Raw genomic sequence first — 21,312 nt, forward strand, 5'->3', positions numbered from 1 at the left:
TGCAGTGTTGCCAACGTGTAGAATGAATCTCGCAAGGCGGGATTTTTGAACGAATCTTGATATCGTGTCAGTTCGTGAGAAAATTCCTTTTATCTTTGATTTTGAGATTGGTTAGGGTTAGGAAGGGTCCATTTGAGAAAATTGAGTGATTTCCGTTGTTTTCTTAGGGGCTATAAAAGGGGTGCGGGTTTTTTGAGGTATGTAGCGGTGGGATTTTCATTTCTCAAGCATTGGCAAAACAGTGGGGTGCACAGCATTTTTTGCTTAACTTGACGCTACTCGGGCCGAGTAGTACAGAGACACGCCTACTGAAGTTTGGAGCGCTAGATAACTATAAGGCCTGTGAGTTTATGACGTCACCATAACTCTTACCAAAAAAATAAAAGTGTGACGTACGCTTTCGTTTGTTACTTTATTTTCATATTTATTCAAAATATGTCTCGGAAGTTAAAAATTATTGACGAGTCTTCAGATTCCGAATTGGAATTGAAAGTGAATGAAAATTACGCCACTAATTACAATAAATGGAGAGAAAAGGAAGAATTGCAGAAACGTAAATACCAAATTTTTTTTGACCAAGGCTTACTGGTTTTTACATTCACACCACGTGGTCGTGGTATTTTAAATTGAGAATGTGAACTCTGGGGTCACGCCTCCTATCACATGTGGTTCAAAAAGTGATTCCCCATGTGGTATCATCTGAACAGTACACATGTTCTAATGTTTATGTCTAAACATTTAATTTATGATATGTTGTATTATTTTCTAAAGTGAAAGATCGATATGGTGATAATCCTAATGATGAATCTAGTTCTAGTTCTTCAGATTCTGAAGATGAAGAGGTTATTGAAATAAAGTCGCAATAATATTCATGAAATAACACACAAATGACACATTTATATATAAACATTTAGGAACTGTCAGCTGTTATTGACAAGCAATTTTTAAAAACACTTAGCTGTTTGAAACGTAAAGCACCAGAAATATATGATAAGGATACACAGTTTTTTTCAAATGGTAGGCGAGATATCTTGGGAATTACTAAAAAAACAATTCCTAAGCTTAATTATATTAAAGATAAATCTGAAAAAGATAGTGTTCCAAAGAAGAAAAAAAAGAAAAATGAACCAATGTTCTTAAAAGATTATGAACGTAAAATAATTTTAGAAAAAGATGGGTAAATTAGTCATATTATTTAGATGCATAGATTAGTTTTGGATCAATCCGCCTAATTTTAGTTTATCTTAAGAATTTTAACCGATGAAGAAGATGAGAATGAGAATGAGAATTTGGGAAGATCTTATTCTCCTACGTATATTCAAGAACAGGAGGATATCAAGAAAAGGTGTTTAATAGTAGAACCATGGATAAAGAATGCGCGTGAGGAAATTAATTTTCACGCTATAGGATCAGCAACTCCCTATCTCGAACGACAGCTTATTCTGTATATACTCTGTTACAACATCGGTTGTCAGCACGCGCAAAGCTGGGTCTCTATGTAATCTAGCCTTGCGCGTACTGACATGAGACAAAGAAACTTCAGAATCTTCAGGATTTAAAATCGTTTAAAATATCCTGAAGTTTTGTGTCTCTTGTCAGCACGCGCAAGGCTAGATTACATAGAGACCTAGCTTTGCGCGTGCTGACAACCGATGTTGTAACAGAGTATATACAGAATAAGCTGTTGTTCGAGATAGGGAGTTGCCGATCCTGTAGAGTGAAAACAAATTTCCTCACGCGCATTCTTTATCCATGGTAGACCCATCATTGACAGCTAATAAATGATATGTTAGTTTTCAAACTGCTCTAGAAGATTCCAATTCCGACTCTGACAATGAGATATTACAACAAAAACCAAAATCAAATGAGAAAGAAGACATTGACGAAGATCCTGACTTGTTATATGTCAAAGGTGAAAATAGCAGTGCCAAAGACGAATCAGCTGAGAAAGAATTGGTATAAGAGTCTGCCTTGACGTAACGGTATAAAACAAATTTTCTGATTATGAAAGTTTTGATTTTCTAATTAGAAACACTTGAAAGAATATTGGAGCAATCCTAAATTAGATGAAAGTGAAGCATTCCTTCGAGATTACATCCTCAACAAAGATTATATGGAAAAGGATGATAAAAAGATACCTACATTTGATAACACCGATGACGAGGAGGAGGATGCCCTCTCCGTTAGCGAGGATGAAAAATTATTTCAACAACAAGAAGAATTCGAACACAAATTTAATTTCAGGTTTGAAGAGCCTGATGAAGAATTTGTAAGTTAATGTTACGAAAAGATTCGGTAGTTGATAATGATAATCAAATTTAATTTACAGATTAAAAGGTTTCCAAGAACTATGAACAATACTTTGAGACGGAAAGATCCAAAGAGAAAAAAACAAAGGGAGGAGTATAGGGAACGAAAAAAAGAGGAGAAAGAAAAGAAAAAGGAGGAATTGAAACGTTTAAAAGCCTTAAAAAGAAAAGAGATATCCAACAAGTTAGAACAGCTGAAGGAAATTACTGGGAATAAAAAATTGGGCTTTGATGATTTGGAAGAAGACTTTGATCCCGATAAATATGATGCTAGAATGCAGGAGGTTTTTAATGATGATTATTATGGCCAAGTAAATGAAGAAGGCAAACCTGTCTTTCCTTATGATGAAGAGATTGATGGTAAACATTTTTAACTAACAAAAACATAAAAGATTTCTACACTTGTCATACAAGTTTTGGAAAACCGGTTACCATGAGTTTTCCCCTACGTTTACCTGAGTTTTCTAGGTTTTCCTCCTGAGTTTTCCTTTATGTTTCCCCATATATTTCCCTGAGTTTCCAGGTTTTTCCCATATATATCCCTGAGTTTCCAGGTTTTTCCCATATATATCCCTGAGTTTCCAGGTTTTCCCCATATATTTCCCTGAGTTTCCAGGTTTTCCCCATATATATCCCTGAGTTTCCAGGTTTTCCCCATATATATCCCTGAGTTTCCAGGTTTTCCCCATATATTTCCCTGAGTTTCCAGGTTTTCCCCATATATATCCCTGAGTTTCCAGGTTTTCCCCATATATATCCCTCAGTTTCCAGGTTTTCCCCATATATATCCCTGAGTTTCCAGGTTTTCCCCATATATATCCCTGAGTTTCCAGGTTTTCCCCATATATATCCCTCAGTTTCCAGGTTTTCCCCATATATATCCCTCAGTTTCCAGGTTTTCCCCATATATATCCCTGAGTTTCCAGGTTTTCCCCATATATATCCCTGAGTTTCCAGGTTTTCCCCATATATATCCCTGAGTTTCCAGGTTTTCCCCATATATATCCCTGAGTTTCCAGGTTTTCCCCATATATATCCCTGAGTTTCCAGGTTTTCCCCATATATATCCCTCAGTTTCCAGGTTTTCCCCATATATATCCCTCAGTTTCCAGGTTTTCCCCATATATATCCCTGAGTTTCCAGGTTTTCCCCATATATTTCCCTGAGTTTCCAGGTTTTCCCCATATATATCCCTGAGTTTCCAGGTTTTCCCCATATATATCCCTGAGTTTCCAGGTTTTCCCCTATATATATCCCTGAGTTTTGCAGATTTTGTATAATAAACCCTGTTCCAACAATCTTTTCAAACATTAAATCTCTTCATAATTTTCAGGGGATGAAAACTGGGATAGTTGGAAGGGAAATAATAATAATAATAATATTGATCAAAGCAATGGGGATGGTGTTGAAGAACCGCACTGTGAAGATTCAAACTTCAATGTTTGTAATTTTGAACCAGACTAACTTTTAAATGTTTTTGATTAAATTATTATTAATTTATTAACGTGTTATTTTTAATCAGATGGATGCTGATTATGACCCTAAAAATAATTTGAAGAAAGAACTAGTTAATGCTTCGAGAAAATCTAAAAGGAAATCAAAGTTTGCTGAAGTTTTATCGAAAAGCAAACCAACGTTTGATCCCAGTGACAAATCGTACGAAGAATATTTGGATGAATATTATAAACTTGATTTTGAAGATATAGTGGGTGACATGCCTGTTAGATTTCCTTATAGAAACACGGTACCAAATGACTTTGGTCTTTCTGTAGAAGAAGTACGTTCAAAACTTCAAAACACCACCGTCCAGAACACTACTAATTATTATATCAAAGTTCTAATTGAAAATTTCGTTGTTTATTAAGGTTCTAGCTGCTAATGACAAAGAACTAAACCAATGGTGTTCCTTAAAGAAAACGTGCCAATATCGGTACTTGATCAATTCAATTTAGTTGGGACTTTTTATGTTGTCATTAATTTTTGATACAATGAAATAGACCTAAATACAGGGTTCATACAACTTTTGGAAAACAAATTTCCCTGACATTTCCAGGTTTTTCCCCATATACTTCCCTGAGTTTTCCACGTTTTTCCCGTATATGGACTCAGTATCCTACGGAGCAAATGTTAACGAAGGATGGGGGGGGGGGCAAATAATCAAAGGGCATCCCCGTTCCTCTAATATAATCAGAGTTATAAGCTTCCAAAGTATAGTGTAATGTTAATCCTATGGAGGGTATGTTCATGAACAATTTGCTTAATTACTCGGCCCCTGTTTGTCGTAGCCCTACGTTTTTACTATGGTTGGATGGGGGACAAATAGGACTATAACATACTCAAAGGCCATCCCCGTATCTCTAGTAGAACCAGAGTTATGAGCCTCCAAAGTTTAGTGTAATGTTAATCCTATGGAGGGTATGTTTATGAACAATTTGCTTAATTACTCGGCCCCTGTTTGTCGCAACCCTAAGTTTTTAGTATGGTTGGATGGGGGATAAAGAGGACTATAAGATACTTGAAGGACATCCCCGTATCTCTAGTAGAACCAGAGTTACGAGCCTCCAAAGTATAGTGTAATGTTAATCCTATGGAGGAGGGTATGTTTATGAACATTTTGCTTAATTACTCGGCCCCTGTTTGTCTCAACCCTAAGTTTTTAGTATGGTTGGATGGGGGACAAATAGGACTATAACATACTTGAAGGACATCCCCCTATCTCTTATATAACCAGAGTTATGAGCCTCCAAAGTATAGCGTAACGTTAATCCTATGGAGGGTATGTTCACGAACATTTTGCTTAATTACTCGGCCCCTGTTTGTCGCAAATTTCCATGATTTCCCTGAATTTTACTAAAAATTCGAAATTTCCCTGAGTTTTTTGTCAACTATTTATTTTCCCAAGTTTTCCTTGTTTTCCAGGTTTGTATGAACCCTGTAAATAAAAATCGGCATCCGTTTTAAACAAATCATTTTTATTCAGAACTGAAGAAGAGGAAAAATACGATGTACAAGCTTTTCATAAAAAGGCTCAGAATGTTAACATCAAACAAAAAGTTATTCCTAGTCTTTTTAAGACTAACGAAGGGTATATCATTTTATTTCAATAATTAATTAATTAATTCTAATAATAATTATTATATTAATTACATAAAAATTTCATCAAATTATTTTTTGGCAAACTAATATATAGGAATGAGGGGCAAGACCTTGTTGCACCAAAACGTAAGCGTAAACGCAAAAAGAAAAATCCCGCCACCACTGGACCCGAAGATAATAATAATAATAAGGCTACAAATGAAAAACCAGCGAGTAATAATAGTAATACTAATCAGACAGTTGTCAACAGTGAGATTATGGCTCGAGTAAATAAAAATAACTCTCGAGAAGGTAATATGAGTATGGGGAAACGAAAGAAAAATAGACCAGTGAAAAATGATTTAGTTAATGGTCTAAACGTGACTGATGAAAGGCTTAAAGCCTATGGGATTAACCCAAAAAAATTTAAAAACAAGTTAAAACATAAGAACAAAAAATAATTAATTAAAAACAATTGACTCGTAACACTTGGACTTATTTTTAACCCATTTTAACGAAATTCAGTTCTAAAACAGTATTTACATAAGTTTTTCAGAATCTTTTTTTTATAGTTTTTTAGTTTTTGAAATCTACGCCCCACATTTTCCAACTAAGTCCCGTACACGGTCGAGCGATTGTTGAAAATATCTGCTTGTTAATTTCAATTTGAGGTAATGAAAGGCGGATTTGTTGTAAAGCGTCTTCGTTAAATAAACCGAATAGTTCCAGCTTTTTCAGATAAGGCAGTTGACGCAATTGCCTGCAAAACATTAATATTATAGAACTAAATTCGGTAAAGTTACTTAAAGGGAGGGTGAAGTAGAAAATCAAGTGATTTTTTATCGATTCTTCTACTAATTACAAGACCAGTCTGGATAGTGAAACATCCAGGAAATACCAGTTCCGAATGATTTTAAAATTCAAATTAGCTTCAGATTTGAAGGATAATTTTAAAGAAGGACCTCCGACCAATCGCGTAACGCCCTGCCTTTTTGTTAGGAAAATTCTCGTGGCACGTTAAGTGTCGAATGAAATTTATCACGAGATTTGATAAAATTTGCGCGCGACGTGATAATCGTGGCGCGAGACATGGAGCGTGCTACGAGAATTTTGTTAATAAAAAGGCAGGGCGTTACGCGATTGGTCGGAGGTCCTAGTTTAAAATTATCCTTCAAATCTGAAGCTAATTTGAATTTTAAAATCATTCGGAAGTATTTCCTGAATGTTTGACTATGCAGACTGCTCTTATAATTAGTAGAAGAATCGATAAAAAATCACTTGATTTTCTACTTCACCCTCCCTTTAAGATACACATACAGGTACTTGACTGGGCATATATTGTAACAATTGCTAGTGTACAAATGTTCTAAAAGAACCAGTTTAGAGATGATGATGTCTATTGAGGCATTTGTTAGTTTAAGACCGTCACTGATGTCTAATTCGCGAAGATTAGGGCACAAATCCCCGAGCATGGCAATGTCTTGAAAAGAATTAAAGTTCAGAACTTCAGACACTCGTTAAAAGTAATCTTTTGATTGAAAGGAAGATTATTTACGAGTATCTTTGAGGGTTTCTCGGGCACCAGCGATATTTAAGTGGCATATAGCTGGAGTTAGATGCATTGTTAGGATATCAAATGAGTAGGAACATAAGTTAGACCAACTAAGATTCAAGGAACGTAAGCTGAAACAATAATCATAATATTCCGTCAGTGTTTCTCCTAAAATACTTCAAAAAGTTTTAGTTTAAATTACTTTTTGCAGTTATTTGTTATGTGGAGCATTCCAGTTGCGGTAATACCAGAACACATGCATAAATTTAAAACTTCCAAGTTTTTATTTTGCCCTATGTACCTATAGTACAAGAGAAAGAAGTCTTACGTTTTTGCTTTGCTATAACAGGGTTCATACAACTTTTGGAATAATACAGATTTCCCCTGAGTTTTCCAGGTTTTTTCCCTTATGTATCCCTGGGTTTTCCAAGTTTTTCCCACATAATATTTCCCCGAGTTTTCCAGGTTTTTCCCACATATTTCCCAGGTTTTTCCCACATATTTCCCAGTTTTCCCCTTATATTTCCCAGAGTTTTCCAGGTTTTTCCCCTTATAATATTTCCCTGACTTTCCAGGTTTTTCCCCTTATAATATTTCCCAGAGTTTTCCAGGTTTTTCCCCTTATAATATTTCCCAGAGTTTTCCAGGTTTTTCCCCTTATAATATTTCCCAGAGTTTCCAGGATTTTCCCACATAATATTTCCCTGAGTTTCCCAGGTTTTTCCCCTTATAATATTTCCCTGACTTTCCAGGTTTTTCCCACATAATATTTCCCTGAGTTTCCCAGGTTTTTCCCATATATATATCCCTGAGTTTTCCAGGTTTTTCCCATATATATATATATATATATCCCTGAGTTTTCCAGGTTTTTCCCATATATATATATATCCCTGAGTTTTCCAGGTTTTTCCCACATATATATATATATCCCTGAGTTTTCCAGGTTTTTCCCATATATATATATATATATATCCCTGAGTTTTCCAGGTTTTTCCCATATATATATATATATATATCCCTGAGTTTTCCAGGTTTTTCCCATATATATATATATATCCCTGAGTTTTCCAGGTTTTTCCCATATATATATATATATATCCCTGAGTTTTCCAGGTTTTTCCCACATATATATATATATCCCTGAGTTTTCCAGGTTTTTCCCATATATATATATCCCTGAGTTTTCCAGGTTTTTCCCATATATATATATATCCCTGAGTTTTCCAGGTTTTTCCCATATATGGAATAATAACAAGGGAAGTGGGTTTTTAATATAGATGAAGCAACCCCTTAAGAGCAAACTTACTCAAATTTCCCTGAATTTTACTACAAAGTAAAAATCCTGGAGTTTTCCCTTTGTTTTTGTGAACTATTTCCCCAGAGTTTTCCAGGTTTGTACAAACCCTGTATAAGTTTTAAGGTTTCTTACCGACACACTGAATCGCTAATTTCGCAGTTTTCTAAGCTCAGTTTCTTGAGATTGAAACAATAGTATAGGATGTGTTCAATCCCTTCAGTAGCTATTGAGCACAAACTGAAGTCTAGGAGTTCTAGTTTGCTAATTACATCAAAAACTAATTAGGACAAAACTTGAGAGAAATATACTAACATTAACAAAAGTATACAGATATTAGCAAATATCTGTGTACTTTTGACGATAGATATGTAGCGCATACCAGTCTACATTATCAAAATCAGTATTTGGCGCAAAAACAGGTAATTCCACCTACAAAATAATATTCTATTCTTAGTTTATGGTTACTTTAAGTTACGAGCTAAGCCATTCTTGAATAAGTTCTAAAAATTTGAATTTTCCTCAAGTTACAATACAAACCTTAGCCAAAGCTAGCCTTAAAATTTTCACTTTCCGTTCAATGACGTGTCCTACACTTTCTGCTGCCAAGTACTTCTTTTTAAGATCAACTTTTTTCCATAATGACTCGTCATATCTGTAGACAAAACGTTAAGCCTAGTTTTGTAAGCAATTTTAAACATTAAAAACGTAAAAATAGACTTCAAAGTTGGCACTATAGAAAACAAACTCAACGTGTAGGCATATGGCGCGCTTGCCACTAATTTTGGAAAGTACTTGGACTTAATTAAATTATACTTACGCTATATTTTTCCATCTCTTACAAACACTGGCGCAAGTTGCCAAATGTTTCTGCGGTAAGAAGGAAAAAATAGTCCAAATAACCTCATCAGGAAGCGAAGCAGTCATATCTGACAAAATAAACCGGTTGAATTTGACCTTTTTTTCAATAATAGTTATAATTTTCTAATTGTTACCAATGCCGTAACGGTTAGAACCTCGCTTTCTCTGATGTAAAACCATCTCTTCACCCAAATATTGATGTTTATTTATATTAGAACCACCACTACCACTCAGTCCACTACGGAAGTGGAACTGCGTGTTAGTTTCACTTTTCCGGCCAAAACGCGATATCTGTAAACCATACGAATTAATTAAGATTAATTAGGCCCCAAAAAGGGCCATCAGAAATCATTATAATCAGAAAAGAAAACAAACAAATTAACCCTCCCAAAAATGCACGCACACATTGCATCAAATTTCTTCGTAACAATAAACGCTCCTCTTCCATGTCAATCATATTTTTAATGACTTTAATGCATTAATTAATTATTCTTTTTAGCAGACGCGATTGATTAGGCTATTTAATTAATTAAACTTACATAACTATCCCCTGAATATATTAATTACTGCTATTCTACCTTTTGATAACAAACTTCAAGATTAAAGTGAAACCAAATGAAGCATGAAAAGGTTTTTCTGTACAAACTTGTCTTGTAGTAAATTTTTAAACTAACTATCTACTTATAGACGGTCAATATATTAAAACACCACCCACTCAGCCCTTGCAAGGGGGGGGGGGATGAAAAATAGGCTTAATTTTAGGCCTATTACTCCAACCAACCAAGTATAGGCTTTTTTTAGGCCAAATTGTAAAACAAACATATAAACTTTGGATTCTTGGACTTCCAACTTACATTTGGATAGGTGAAATGTATGGGTACTAAATCACAAATTTTGTCACATTCATCCTCATTCTCATCATTGTAGAGATTGGTAACTCCCAAGTCTCTCATGATTTCCTCAGCTACATTGCTTTTAACATCCCATTTAACTGAAACCATTTTATCTTGATCATCTTGTACATCTCGCCTTTATTAAATTATAATTTCGGCAAGGATGAATTATTTGTTGCTTATTTTGGATAGATACTATAAGATTTCTTACCACATAATGAAAGAGTTCGTTTTTCCAATGTTTTTTAAAACTTGGCGTCTATATTTGGGACGATTTTCATTGTTGGCTGGGGTTTTCTGGTCATGCATTTGATCGTAATTACAATGTAATGTACCCCTAATTAATTATAAATTTCAATTATGGGGTGCTTCAGATTACGAACACTTTCTTTCAATGAACTTTATTATAGTAAAAAATCAAAATCATTTGATAATAGGTTTCTTGGAGAGTTTGAGACCCATTACCATTTTCAGGAATCTTTTCACAAATATTAATATTTTATAAGATACTATTTACCTGTAGCGATTTTTGGCTTGTGCAGAAAAGTAATAAACGTCTCTATTATTTAATTCATTCGTTTTATACTTTAAAACACTTTTCATTTTATTAAAAACCGAACGCCGGCAACTGAGAAGAAATGTATACCTTTCTTTCCCGCGCACTTGCTTATTTTGGCGCGATGATTTTCCCGCCGAATTTCAGTGGTATGAACCCAAAAGTATCACGTGATTACAATTAACCAATGAATGAGCTAAACGGTGGCGCTATTTGCTGGTGAGTGGTGAACATGACCATCGTCTGCTATTTTCGCGTTCCTGGATGAGCAGCGCTGCGCTGTTCTCTTTTTGTGTTTTTAATTAAATTGTTATAATTAACAAACTATGAGTTCTGAAACGTCAAGTAACGCTTTACGTAAGGCATTATCAGCTACAGTATGTGCTGTTTTGCAAGAAGTTGGATTTTCAAGCGCCGAAAAGGCTGCGATAGAGACTTTAACAGAAATGCTTCAAAGCAGTAAGTGCCAAGGCTTATTGTATTTTTATAGGGTAATGGCAGCCCTCTGCCTTCGACTGTATTAAGCTCTATGGGGAAATAACACGGGGTGCCATTAGTCTATGGGGGAGGGGGGATATCATTGTTTGAGCGTATTATTATTATATATAAACATATTTTAATTTAAAGCATTAACTGAGCTTGCTCGGAGCAGCAGAGCATTTTGTGAACTAACAGGTAGAACTGAGCCTGTAGTTGGTGATGTTATTGTTGCTCTTGTGGAAATGGGTAAGAAATTTGTAAGGAGATACCCCTCTCTGTAGTAAATTATTTATAATCTTCTTGTATCATAATAAAGGTCTCCCAGTTGATACACTATATGCTTACCTCAAACGACCTGCCAGATCTACTTTACCAACACGTAAATAATGAACTTGTTTGGGAAATTAATGAATGAATCTAATCTAATCTAAAAAAACTCATTTCAATTATAGCTTCCATAACTCCAAAACCGTTTACTCCTAAAATTCTACAAGCAGGAGAAAAGAAAAGCTTGCCTAATTACATTCCAGAGAATTATCCGGCCTTTCCCGATCCACATGCATATATTAGGACGCCTGTAAAATCATATAACATTTGAAAATCAATATAGATACATTCACAATCAAAATATAACTCTTTCAGACTCATAAACAACCAGTTACGGAATATGAGGCCATCAGAGAAAAAGCAGCAAGTCAAAAAAGAGATGTTGAAAGAGCCTTAACTCGTTTTGTAGCTAAAACTGGTGCAACACAATCTTTATTCGCTGATGATACCTCTCTTTTTCCTTGTAAAGAAACTTTAAAAATACTTCCATGAAAAATTCAAGGAATTTAAGAGGGTTTCTTTTTCTTTGTAATTTTGTTGCAGTAATTGCCTGCAAATCCATGGCCCATCCTTATTTAAATGCATTGCTTCCCAAAGACCAAATATTTGATGAAGACGAAGATAATTCTAAAAATGATTCCAAGAAAGATAAAGGTATATTTATAATGACTCATTATCATCGTAGATTATTTATTCTTTATGTTTGTATCGTAACAATTTCAGATGGAGATGAAAATGCAGCTGGAACTTCTAAATTAGACACTACAAATGATAATGATGTCATGGATAACCCTTTCTTAAGACCTGTTAAATTACCGAGAAAAAGAAAGCGTTAAGAATGCTTCTGATTTTATTATATAATGTATTTATTTCATTTTTTTTAAAGCAATATTTGTAAATGTATGAATAAAGTAATTTTGTACAGTAATAAAGCAATCATGAAAAATATTCATGCTTTACTTCCATTGGCTTGCACTTTTTGGTTCAGAAAAGTTAGAAACTTTGGCTCTACCGATTATTTGTACATGTATGAATAAAGTAATTTTGTACAGTAAAAATAATTCAGCATTTATTTCACTTTTTGTTCAGGAAAAGTTAAAAATTCAGATTTGGCTCTACTGAATTTTCGTTATGAGATGGGATGATACGAGGCTCCGCCCAGAAATCATACATGTACGTTGGCTGTATCATAAGAAATGTTTCATAAGTTTGTCACTGGTTACAAACAGGAGCTTGTCTTGAAGTGACGTAGGTAAAGCGACGCCGACGCTTGGTGAGGCGCTATCAAAGGCTTAGCATAGACTAAATATGAAGATGGACTGCAAAACTAACCGAGTGTAGTCAATTCTCGCTTGTCATACCCGAACTAGCTCTCAGTAAGTATCTGACATTACGAAGTGTAGGTAGTGTTATACTTATGGAAAATATCTTATAAGCTTATGGTAGGTAGTATGTATCCTCGCAAGTCGCAATTTTTTGCGTTTTGTTAAAGAATGCTTGTAACTAAATTTATATTTTATTTTACAATATTACAGATGAAAATTGTTTACTATCAACAAACCTATCACATAGCGAAAATAAATAATTAACCTTTTATTTATAACAATAAGTGGTGAGTATATGCGTCTTATTATCTTCATTAGAAATTAGTACTATATAAGCTTTTTTGTTACATAGAATTATTGTCTCGGCAGTGATGCTTGCACAGGGGATGACATACTGGGTACTCGTTACTCCTTGGTTGTCCTCGGGAAGGTCTGAGACAGTGGTCAATTTGGAGGCTCTAGAAGGGTCATCCCTTAACTAAAGGGATACGAATTACGAGAAATTTCCATTAGATTGTTGGTACCTTGAGATTCGTTTCAGACGATGATTGGTTGTCAATCTATATGTTGGAATAATTCGTGACCAGCTATATGAGCTCGATGTGCGAGTTCGCTTTGAGCGAAAACTCAATTCAGACTACTCCACTGCCGAGCTCCCATTTTATTATTTAAATAAAGCTAATGACCATTAGCTTAGGTTGGACATAGGAGTTAAGATTTGCAAGCTAAAATCCACCAATATATCGGGTGTTGGACGATATGACATACTACTCACCCAAAGTGAACACTCACATGGGGTATCATGGTATGACGTAGCCTAAATGTATATAAAACGTATAGAGTCATACCGAGAGGGGAGGAGCTCAGGGAACTTGACGTCAATATCAGGTATAAAATGTTTTTAGAGAGCTTTCGGTTGGAGGAGGAGCTGAGTCTCGTGATATAATTTACGATGCCATATTGGTGGGTTTATAGAAGGAATGAAGCTGAGACCATCCAATATGGCTACCAGAACAGCGGTGGTAAGACTTGGGAGGGTGTGACGTACTACTATCCCATCTGAAAGCTCTCTATAGAGTCATATTGAGAAGGGAGGAGCTCCGGGGACTGCCGTCACAACTGAGATAGCTCTATATGGTCATCTAAACCAAGGTAAGAGATAGAGTAGTGTCGGTAGAGAGGGGAGTTGACGGTGTATCCCTCCCTCTAGGCGCGCTTTTGTAAGAGGGGATACTGTACGCGCCTGGTAGGGGGGGGATGACACTGAGCTAAGAGATTGAAGGGCATGACGGTTGCATACATAGAACTGACATTACTCTATAGGAGGGTGTGACGGCATGTTCCTTGTAACAGACTACAGAGCTCTCCATTTTAATTTCAAAGACTGCATATTATTTTTTAATCATATTTAACAGTACACTTTATTGCAATTAATTTTTTACATGAAATGAAAGCTGCATGCATTGTAACATTTTTCAACCTACATTCCAGAATTTCTTTTCTTTTTTTTTTTTAATTTAAAAAGTGATTTATATTTCACTACTCTATACAATAATATTCTGTTTTATGTTTTGCCCGCGGATTCTTCAGGTTTGGATGTTGTCGTCCATCTCCACCAGGCAACTACCATCCTATCCCAGACAGCTCCCCAAGAATCAAAGGCTGGTCGTACATCGAGCAACGCGAATTTACTAGTATTGGCATCAACTTCTCCACCATCATAATAATCAATGATGTAACGAACATCTTTTCCACATCTATCAACAATCCAATCGTGTCTATCAAATGGTAATTCGTATCTGTAATGTAATTAAATGTCAGGCGTGCTCATGGTTTAAGAATTTAGTCTTTCTAGTTCTACCCCAGATAATTTCTGATTCTAGCTCTTGGTGAAAATTCTTTGGCTTTGCCACCAAATTTCTTCAATTTTGGATTGCAGCATTCCCTAAGTCATTTAAAACAACGTGAATTAGGCGTAGAGTCCATGGTTAAGGTGTCTTTTCTTCATACTTTGCGTGTAAAGCTTCCCATTTTAATACTTCTTGCCAAGCAGCTTCATTGTTTACATTATGTATCCTAATAATGTGAGCCATATCACTTTGGGAAAGATCAGATTCTTTCCAGCGCCACCCTTTCCTTAGCATAGCGTTCCAAAACATTTGTTGCGATGGGTACACCCATTTTTCCGCATCTGTTCCTGCTTTAGGGATATTAGAGACTTCTCGTTCAGTAGGGAGAGGAAAAGGTTGGTCTGGAGCTGGTGACTGATTAGGAGCTGGCATCTAAATTGTATTAAGTGGTTTCAAATAAATATAGACCCTAAAAATTAACTAAACTAATGCCCATACCATGTTGTCTAAATTTATCACGTCTTCACCAGCCTTCATAGGGCATTCACTGATATTTTTGCGCTCACTTGGCATATTTGTGGGCATTTTATCATGTTTTATGGGACATTCAAGCTTTTTAGGACTAGGGTTTTCAACAGTTGTTGGATCTTTGGTAGCTAAATCGCTTTGTTGTTGAGGTGTAGCTTGTAAAGATTTCGCATTTCCCATTTTAAATGTCTTTCAAGGTATTCAAGGTGGCACTAAGCCTTTGCAAACGATAACTTTTATCTCAAAAAATTTCGTATTAACGTGGTTAAGTCTGTCTAATACCTACCCAATATTCAAATAGATGAATTTAATGTTGTTATAATCGTAATCTAATTAAATTTATTTGATAAATAATATTTCTACATTTCCGGCAAGCCGAATCGATAACGATAACTCAACAGCGAGCTCACGCTTTCCTACCAAAAGCAAAAAAGGGCGGGACATGAGTAAAGTTACGTAACCAGGTGGGATGCATCTTATAGGGGGTACTTAGAGGGGGAGGAGCTACGTGGACGTGACGTCAGTATTGGGAGTCAATTGTATGGTCCGAGCTGGCGACTTCCAATATGGTCGCCAAAACCGAGGTAAGAGATAGGAGGGTGTGACGTCAAGAGAAAGTTCGTAGTAGCAGACTATTCAAATATTTGAAATATTTGCCACACCCTAGTTTAACCTCTGACCTTGGTAGCTTGTGAGCACGTGACCGTAAATAGAAACTGAAGCCGCTGGCGTGCGGAGTGGCGTAGTGTTTGTTTCTTAGCTTAGTGTATTTTCTATTAAAAGTTATATACAATATATTGATTAATAATACAATAATTATGACGCATAATGAAGAACGAACCCATTGGATTAAGGAAGGAGCTATAGGATTATCAGGTAGGTTTTAATTGTTACTTTTTGGTAAACGATTCGATGTGTGTAATAGCCGAGGCTTAGAAAAATATTTAGGCCTAACGGCCCGGGTCAATGGCACTGCGGCTGAAGTGTCAAAGAACAAAGAACAATTTCGTAATTTGCATTGATTTGTAGTTGGGATATTATATGGCGTCACAAATGTTTGCGTTGGTCATCCTTTGGATACCATTAAAACTAAAATGCAAGCACAAACTGGTTTTGAGAAAGTGGGGATGTTAAGAGCATTTCATAAAACCATAAAATCTGATGGTTTCTTTGGCCTATATCGGTTTGTAAAACCTTGAAGAATAAAACGTCTTTATCGCTTCTCTGAAATATTGATAAGATTGTGCCTTACAGAGGTTGCATTCCACCCTTAATTGGGTCTGGCATGTATCGTTCTGTTCATTTTGCCACATTTGAAGCAATGTACGTTTAAAATGATTTTAGGCCTACTTCTGCAGAGGCCATGCGGAGAATTGAAATAATTTCGATACTGCAGGTATACTCTTATGGACAGTGAATACGGTCGTATTGAAGTTCCTTATAGTGGGGGTTTGCAATTGTTAGTTGTACAAAGTGATAAAACACATTAATTCTAATGGATAATTAACAATGTAGGAGAGTAATTGGTGGTGGTATCATAGCTTCTACAGCACGATCTATTATAGAATGCCCTTTAGAGTATGTTAAAGTGAGTTCTTCAATTTGGAAACATGTGATTCGCGCATAAAACCCCAAAAAAACATGGTAAATTATAGGTTAGAAGGCAAATTGGGCAGTCATGGTCATTTCGAAAGCTGTACACTGTACGTAATTGGTCACTATTTTAAGATGGAGGATAGATAAAACTTATTCTTCATTTTCATGTGTAGGGGTTTGGGATCACTTGGTGTCGAACTACCGGTTTAATGACCACATATTTCATATTACTTGATTCGGCACGGCGACAGTTAAATACCAGCTCAGTCTCAAATAGCTCAGTACAAAACCAAATTCTTGGCCCTTTTCTAAGTTCAGGAATCGCGGCTACATTAGGTTGGTGGCTTGTTTGGCCTTTAGAAGTAGTCAAATCGCAAGTTCAAGGAAACTATGGAAAGTATGTCTCTGTTTGGAACATTGACCTTCTGGTGGTACAACTGTACCATTCTTTGAGATCATGTTGGGACTAATATTGTTAATTTTGAATTTTAAGAAACGACACTGTTTTGAATCGCTTGCGTGGAATAGTCAGAGAAAAAGGGTTTATAGCATTGTATCGTGGGATAGCACCAGGGTCTCTTCGAAGTTTTATCGCTAATGGTTTTAGCATGATAGTCATGACTTTTGCTCAAAGGAAAGTGACTGAACTTGGTCTTCGGGATTGAACCTGTTGTTATACTTAATATACTGTTGTTATACTAAGATATTTTAAAACTAAGAAGGCATAATATATTTTTTCAAGTTCATTGTAAATGTTAATTTCAATTGAAATAAGTTCACTATTTTTTTATGAAGTTTTTATTTTGTTAAGACAAAGATTTATACATAATGGTAACAGTTAAGATATTCTATTGTAATACTTGACGAATATCTATAGAATTTTAATGAATGTAATGTAGTTTTAGTCACAACAGTACAAAATGTTAATTGTTATTTACTCAAATGAGAAAAAAATATATGTATGTAAAAAAAAGTTTTACTTTCAAGCTAAGATTATGTGTCTTTTGGCCATCATTTCATTATTTCCTTTGCATAATTGGGCGGCGCTGAAACCAACCCCTTCCAAAGCGCTAATTGGTGTTTTCATCCATGCAAAGACATTCCCTTCTAGTTCGATATTGCAGCGAGCCATGTTGACTATTTGGTCAGTTTTTAAAGCCTCGTCCCAAATTTGTACGTCAGCGACGTATCCTTCCCACGATTCCTCCAAATCAAATTTTCCATTATAGACGTCCTGATCTTGACCAATCATTAGAACTCCCCCAGAGCGAACTTTGCCCCTAGTTTGGATATTTTTCCCTTTAGCCACCAACTGAAATTAGAAATAAACGCTGTTTACGAGAAAACTGAAAATTAACCATCTTTAACTACCTCTCCATCCAAATAAGCCGCAGTTTGACCTTCTCCACTGGTCCATGTGAAACACATATGATGCCACTTGCCCAGTTTAAACTTTTCAGTAGGTGCGGAAAAGGTTTCGTTTGAAATACTGAAGATTAACTTAGTTTTGTTGATACCGCCGTTCGGCCCAACGCCAGTTTGGATTTCATCAGCCGCTTGACCATGAGCGTACGAAATGACATAGACACCCTTTGATTTTATGGCGTGCGCGTTGACCCAGTGACAAATCGTTAATTCGTTCATATTAGGCAAAGTACCGTCCAAAATAATCCTTGGAAATCGTTTCAAATTTCCGGGATTTGAAGGAAAAACTGCCTTAACATTTACCGAAACCGCAAACAAAGGGGTAAAGAAAACGAGAAGAAAAACTAAAGAAATGATCGTAGATGCCATTTTGTTCATTAAAATTAATAAAGTTGCTGCTGCAGCTTGCTTCTCTCTCTACAGTCAAGAACTGGTTTATGAAGAAGTCGTCATCAAGGACCCACAAATAAAACACTCGAAAATGATTTAGTTTTACTTTTGCTTTGATGTTTCGATAAAAAGTTACCCCTCTTTATGAAACCAAGGCAAGAGGGGGGGGGGGCTAAAACGTTATCGAGAATAGCGGGCCTAAAGAGAACTTTAGTCCCTGAGTCTCTCACGACTCTCGCGTAGAATGGTTGATAAAAGAGAAATTTGATCCCAGAAAGAAGAGAAGATAGGAAGTTAGTGTCAGATTAAATAAATACATCGAATTTAATACAATCAATTATTTTTAATGCGGTTCTGTTAGATGGGAATTTATTTTCAGATGAAAAATGATAAGCACGTCGTAACAGTTATTATAAAGAATGGTTATTTTTAACTTTGTTTGCTACACTTTGAAATGATATTACACTGCTGAAATCGCGAGATACAGATTTTAAAAGTGAAATAAGACTAAGGAACCACTTTCTGATCGTGGGATTTTTGGTGAAAGACAAAGGACACGCCAGCGTCCCAACATTTTTTCAAAATGACATCCACTAATCCTTTCTTGTCATAGCAATGGTTCCATAATGAAAGATCTCGGTTGCAATCGGCGTCATCGGGTGGGGGTTTAACTTGAATGTTATTAACGCATCTTTTGCATCTCATTTTGTCGTGGGTATCACTCAGCGTTCCTTTTTCTAGCATAAATAATTCTCTCAATTCCGCTAAACTGAAATGACGTTGAACGTCCTCTTCATTGTCAACTACGCAACTGCTTAATGCCTTTTTATGAGTCTGTCTTTGAAATATTTTTTCCTCAATTGTTCCCGTTGTTAACAAACGATAGATGAAGCATTGTTTCTTTTGTCCATCGCGCCAAACTCTGGCCATCGCTTGTCCATCATTAGCCGGATTCCAATCAGGGTCGTACATAACTAAACGATTGGCTCCGATTAAATTAAGTCCGCATCCACCAGCTTTACTGCTCAGCATGAAGATGAAATCTTTACTTTCTGGGTTGTTAAAGGTCTCGACAACTTTGGCCCGCTTTTTAATGGACATGGAACCATCGAGCCTTACGTAAACGTAGTTTCGCAGAGCGCATAATTTTTCGAATAGGTCTAGGGTTTGAGTATAGTTGGAGACCAAAACCACCTTATCATTTGAGGTTGCTTTAATTAAAGCAAGGATGCAATCTAAAACTTTAAATTTCCCAGAAAGTTCCGGAACTACTGATTTTGTCGAGTAATTTTTCGGGTACAGTTCGAAACAACCTTCTAAACCATCGGCTTTGTTTTTGACAGCGTCATAAATCAAGTCCGGGTGATTGCATAGTTTTTTCAACGTCGTAATGGCTGCTAGTGACGCGCTCATTTTACCATTATCAGCAGCTGACGCCACTTTGGCAATGGCTTTCGATTTGATAAATTGGTTGTACAGTTGTTTCTGAAAGTCGGACAAGTTGCAGCAAACCACCTGCTCGATCTTAACTGGTAGATATTTGGACAGGATGTTTGCTGTTCGTCGGATCATGCATTTGTTTACGATTGAAATCAGTTCTTCCAACCTCTCTTGACCTTTCTTTTGAACTTCGTCCGTAGCATCAGCGTCTCTTCCTCTTAGAATCGGCGTTTCGAATTTCTTCTTGAATTCCTGAGCAGTGCCAAGTATACCTTGGTTCACAAAGTGAACTAAACTGAAGTATTCCAACAAATCATTTTGAATTGGGGTTCCCGACAATAGTACTCTTCTTTTCGCTTTCAAATTGGTTAGGGCCGCGTAGGTTTGGTTCTCGGCGTTCTTTAACCTGTGACCTTCGTCGCATAATACCAAACCAACTTCCCCTTTGTGAAGCGCGTTAGCGTGCAAACGAAATGTTTCGTAAGATATTATGAGAATGGGACAAGTGGGTCTCCGTCCGTGAGTGTTCATGAAACTAGTCAAATTCTTGTCAATTTCGGCTTTAGTCCCACTGTCAATCGCCATAACGTTGACCACGTTGTTTAACCATTTCTTTATTTCGTTGTACCAATTTTTGACTAAACTACTTGGTGCTACTATGATCCCTTTTTCTATTGTGGGCTTGCAGTCAGGTCCTTGACGCAATAAAGTCCAAAGTAGGGTTATACATTGAAGCGTTTTACCTAAACCCATTTCATCAGCCATAATACATCCGTAACTGCCTTCTATTTGTTTACCGGTAACGCAATCCCACATGAATTTGACTCCTTCACGTTGATGAGGACGTAATATTTTGCATAAAACTGGATCAACCACAACATGTACTTCCTGTTGATTCGGATCAACTTTAAGTTTTTCGTGCGCTGATAGTACTGGTGGGCTGTATAGAACCAAAGCCATTTCTTCATTGGGATCGTGTAGCGCACGTCTTATACCAGTTCTTCTCATACCTAAAGACCGTCCATAGCCACTCCCACAATAATTTGGTATTGGTACTTTAAATGGTCTTGACAGTATTTCTTTAATCATTGATTCATGATCTGAATTTCCACCCAATACTGAATTTGGCTTCAAAATTGTCAAGGGCTTTCTTTTAGCGGGGTCACTGTCTTCATCTTCCATCTTACGCTTCTTGTTTTCTTTTGACATTAAGAAATTGGTTTCATCTGGTTTCCGAAACTTCTGACTCGGTGCGAATCTTCTCAACATATTTATTAATGTTAAACGTAAATTAAATAAATCAGAAAATGTTTTCGTTAATAATCACGAGAGATTACGCGAAAGTCGATTTTCACATGGCTATGTATGAACTAATAGGTCTCGTTCTCTACCACCGTCACCGTTCGACCAC

At 36.2% G+C, this 21,312-nt stretch overlaps 7 protein-coding genes and 1 non-coding gene across 10 annotated transcripts; 4 read left to right on the top strand and 4 right to left on the bottom strand.

The window, feature by feature from the left end:
• Window positions 1-51: 51 nt before the first annotated feature.
• Window positions 52-5,845, top strand: LOC149610281 (protein KRI1 homolog). Of its 2 annotated transcripts, XM_089859663.1 has the most exons (13): window positions 52-553; window positions 772-842; window positions 915-1,017; window positions 1,078-1,177; window positions 1,250-1,345; window positions 1,794-1,956; window positions 2,030-2,269; window positions 2,330-2,669; window positions 3,643-3,749; window positions 3,832-4,086; window positions 4,175-4,239; window positions 5,290-5,394; window positions 5,500-5,845. In XM_089859663.1, exons 1-13 carry the CDS (start codon window positions 436-438, stop codon window positions 5,843-5,845), a joined length of 2,109 nt encoding a protein of 702 aa, XP_089715789.1. In that variant the 5' UTR covers window positions 52-435. The 2 variants fall into 2 exon arrangements, with proteins under 2 accessions (XP_089715789.1, XP_089715788.1); XM_089859662.1 differs by having other exon boundaries at window positions 915-1,177.
• Skp2 (S-phase kinase-associated protein 2) lies at window positions 5,261-10,671 on the bottom strand. Of its 2 annotated transcripts, XM_089859670.1 has the most exons (12): window positions 10,502-10,668; window positions 10,196-10,321; window positions 9,946-10,120; window positions 9,226-9,382; window positions 9,051-9,159; window positions 8,771-8,885; window positions 8,613-8,662; window positions 8,366-8,494; window positions 7,139-7,237; window positions 6,940-7,067; window positions 6,702-6,864; window positions 5,261-6,144 (listed from the first exon to the last, which is right to left on the bottom strand). In XM_089859670.1, the coding sequence occupies exons 1-12, from the start codon at window positions 10,585-10,587 to the stop codon at window positions 5,961-5,963; spliced, it is 1,521 nt and encodes a 506-aa protein (XP_089715796.1). In that variant the 5' UTR covers window positions 10,588-10,668; the 3' UTR covers window positions 5,261-5,960. The 2 variants fall into 2 exon arrangements, with proteins under 2 accessions (XP_089715796.1, XP_089715795.1); XM_089859669.1 differs by lacking the exon at window positions 10,196-10,321 and having other exon boundaries at window positions 10,502-10,671.
• Window positions 10,672-10,679: 8 nt separating this feature from the next.
• Window positions 10,680-12,295, top strand: Taf8 (TBP-associated factor 8). The gene is made up of 7 exons (XM_089859672.1): window positions 10,680-10,999; window positions 11,168-11,266; window positions 11,337-11,399; window positions 11,473-11,597; window positions 11,663-11,810; window positions 11,891-12,001; window positions 12,071-12,295. Exons 1-7 carry the CDS (start codon window positions 10,867-10,869, stop codon window positions 12,181-12,183), a joined length of 792 nt encoding a protein of 263 aa, XP_089715798.1. The 5' UTR covers window positions 10,680-10,866; the 3' UTR covers window positions 12,184-12,295.
• Window positions 12,296-13,034: 739 nt separating this feature from the next.
• On the top strand, window positions 13,035-13,324 carry LOC149610284 (Nuclear RNase P). Its single transcript, XR_016376852.1, has one exon.
• A 739-nt stretch (window positions 13,325-14,063) lies between these two features.
• Cchl (Cytochrome c heme lyase) lies at window positions 14,064-15,230 on the bottom strand. Its single transcript, XM_089859456.1, has 4 exons — window positions 15,021-15,230; window positions 14,683-14,954; window positions 14,534-14,617; window positions 14,064-14,471 (listed from the first exon to the last, which is right to left on the bottom strand). The coding sequence occupies exons 1-4, from the start codon at window positions 15,228-15,230 to the stop codon at window positions 14,237-14,239; spliced, it is 801 nt and encodes a 266-aa protein (XP_089715582.1). The 3' UTR covers window positions 14,064-14,236.
• A 556-nt stretch (window positions 15,231-15,786) lies between these two features.
• LOC149610286 (mitochondrial substrate carrier family protein S-like) lies at window positions 15,787-17,637 on the top strand. The gene is made up of 8 exons (XM_089859454.1): window positions 15,787-15,926; window positions 16,080-16,233; window positions 16,305-16,373; window positions 16,447-16,509; window positions 16,566-16,638; window positions 16,706-16,753; window positions 16,820-17,043; window positions 17,140-17,637. The coding sequence occupies exons 1-8, from the start codon at window positions 15,869-15,871 to the stop codon at window positions 17,309-17,311; spliced, it is 861 nt and encodes a 286-aa protein (XP_089715580.1). The 5' UTR covers window positions 15,787-15,868; the 3' UTR covers window positions 17,312-17,637.
• LOC149610287 (C-reactive protein 1.1-like) lies at window positions 17,427-18,559 on the bottom strand. The gene is made up of 2 exons (XM_089859459.1): window positions 18,018-18,559; window positions 17,427-17,958 (listed from the first exon to the last, which is right to left on the bottom strand). The coding sequence occupies exons 1-2, from the start codon at window positions 18,447-18,449 to the stop codon at window positions 17,629-17,631; spliced, it is 762 nt and encodes a 253-aa protein (XP_089715585.1). The 5' UTR covers window positions 18,450-18,559; the 3' UTR covers window positions 17,427-17,628.
• A 225-nt stretch (window positions 18,560-18,784) lies between these two features.
• On the bottom strand, window positions 18,785-21,303 carry okr (DNA repair and recombination protein RAD54-like okr). The gene has a single exon (XM_089859450.1). The coding sequence runs from the start codon at window positions 21,168-21,170 to the stop codon at window positions 18,969-18,971; it is 2,202 nt and encodes a 733-aa protein (XP_089715576.1). The 5' UTR covers window positions 21,171-21,303; the 3' UTR covers window positions 18,785-18,968.
• Between the last annotated feature and the right edge of the window lie 9 nt (window positions 21,304-21,312).

This window comes from Phalangium opilio, unplaced genomic scaffold (genome assembly GCF_054372755.1).
Source record: "Phalangium opilio isolate 3A_F unplaced genomic scaffold, DU_Popi_V2 ptg000329l_1, whole genome shotgun sequence".
In the NCBI taxonomy this organism is placed as follows: Eukaryota; Metazoa; Arthropoda; class Arachnida; order Opiliones; family Phalangiidae; genus Phalangium; species Phalangium opilio.

Coding starts and splice junctions, on each gene's coding strand:
- LOC149610281 (XM_089859662.1), top strand. CDS start 436: ATGTCTCGGAAGTTAAAAATTATTGACGAGTCTTCAGATTCCGAATTG. Junction 4,087..4,174: donor TTGGTCTTTCTGTAGAAGAA/GTACGTTCAAAA, acceptor TTGTTTATTAAG/GTTCTAGCTGCTAATGACAA. Junction 4,240..5,289: donor AAGAAAACGTGCCAATATCG/GTACTTGATCAA, acceptor ATTTTTATTCAG/AACTGAAGAAGAGGAAAAAT.
- Skp2 (XM_089859670.1), bottom strand. CDS start 10,587: ATGAAAAGTGTTTTAAAGTATAAAACGAATGAATTAAATAATAGAGAC. Junction 9,383..9,945: donor TACATTTCACCTATCCAAAT/GTAAGTTGGAAG, acceptor TATGGTTTACAG/ATATCGCGTTTTGGCCGGAA. Junction 6,865..6,939: donor AGAAACCCTCAAAGATACTC/GTAAATAATCTT, acceptor ATTCTTTTCAAG/ACATTGCCATGCTCGGGGAT.
- Taf8 (XM_089859672.1), top strand. CDS start 10,867: ATGAGTTCTGAAACGTCAAGTAACGCTTTACGTAAGGCATTATCAGCT. Junction 11,598..11,662: donor ATGCATATATTAGGACGCCT/GTAAAATCATAT, acceptor TAACTCTTTCAG/ACTCATAAACAACCAGTTAC. Junction 11,811..11,890: donor TGATACCTCTCTTTTTCCTT/GTAAAGAAACTT, acceptor ATTTTGTTGCAG/TAATTGCCTGCAAATCCATG.
- Cchl (XM_089859456.1), bottom strand. CDS start 15,230: ATGGGAAATGCGAAATCTTTACAAGCTACACCTCAACAACAAAGCGAT. Junction 14,618..14,682: donor TGGGAAGCTTTACACGCAAA/GTATGAAGAAAA, acceptor TAAATGACTTAG/GGAATGCTGCAATCCAAAAT. Junction 14,472..14,533: donor AGAATCAGAAATTATCTGGG/GTAGAACTAGAA, acceptor ATTACATTACAG/ATACGAATTACCATTTGATA.
- LOC149610286 (XM_089859454.1), top strand. CDS start 15,869: ATGACGCATAATGAAGAACGAACCCATTGGATTAAGGAAGGAGCTATA. Junction 15,927..16,079: donor AGGAGCTATAGGATTATCAG/GTAGGTTTTAAT, acceptor ATTGATTTGTAG/TTGGGATATTATATGGCGTC. Junction 17,044..17,139: donor GTTCAAGGAAACTATGGAAA/GTATGTCTCTGT, acceptor TTGAATTTTAAG/AAACGACACTGTTTTGAATC.
- LOC149610287 (XM_089859459.1), bottom strand. CDS start 18,449: ATGAACAAAATGGCATCTACGATCATTTCTTTAGTTTTTCTTCTCGTT. Junction 17,959..18,017: donor CGGCTTATTTGGATGGAGAG/GTAGTTAAAGAT, acceptor TTCTAATTTCAG/TTGGTGGCTAAAGGGAAAAA.
- okr (XM_089859450.1), bottom strand. CDS start 21,170: ATGTTGAGAAGATTCGCACCGAGTCAGAAGTTTCGGAAACCAGATGAA.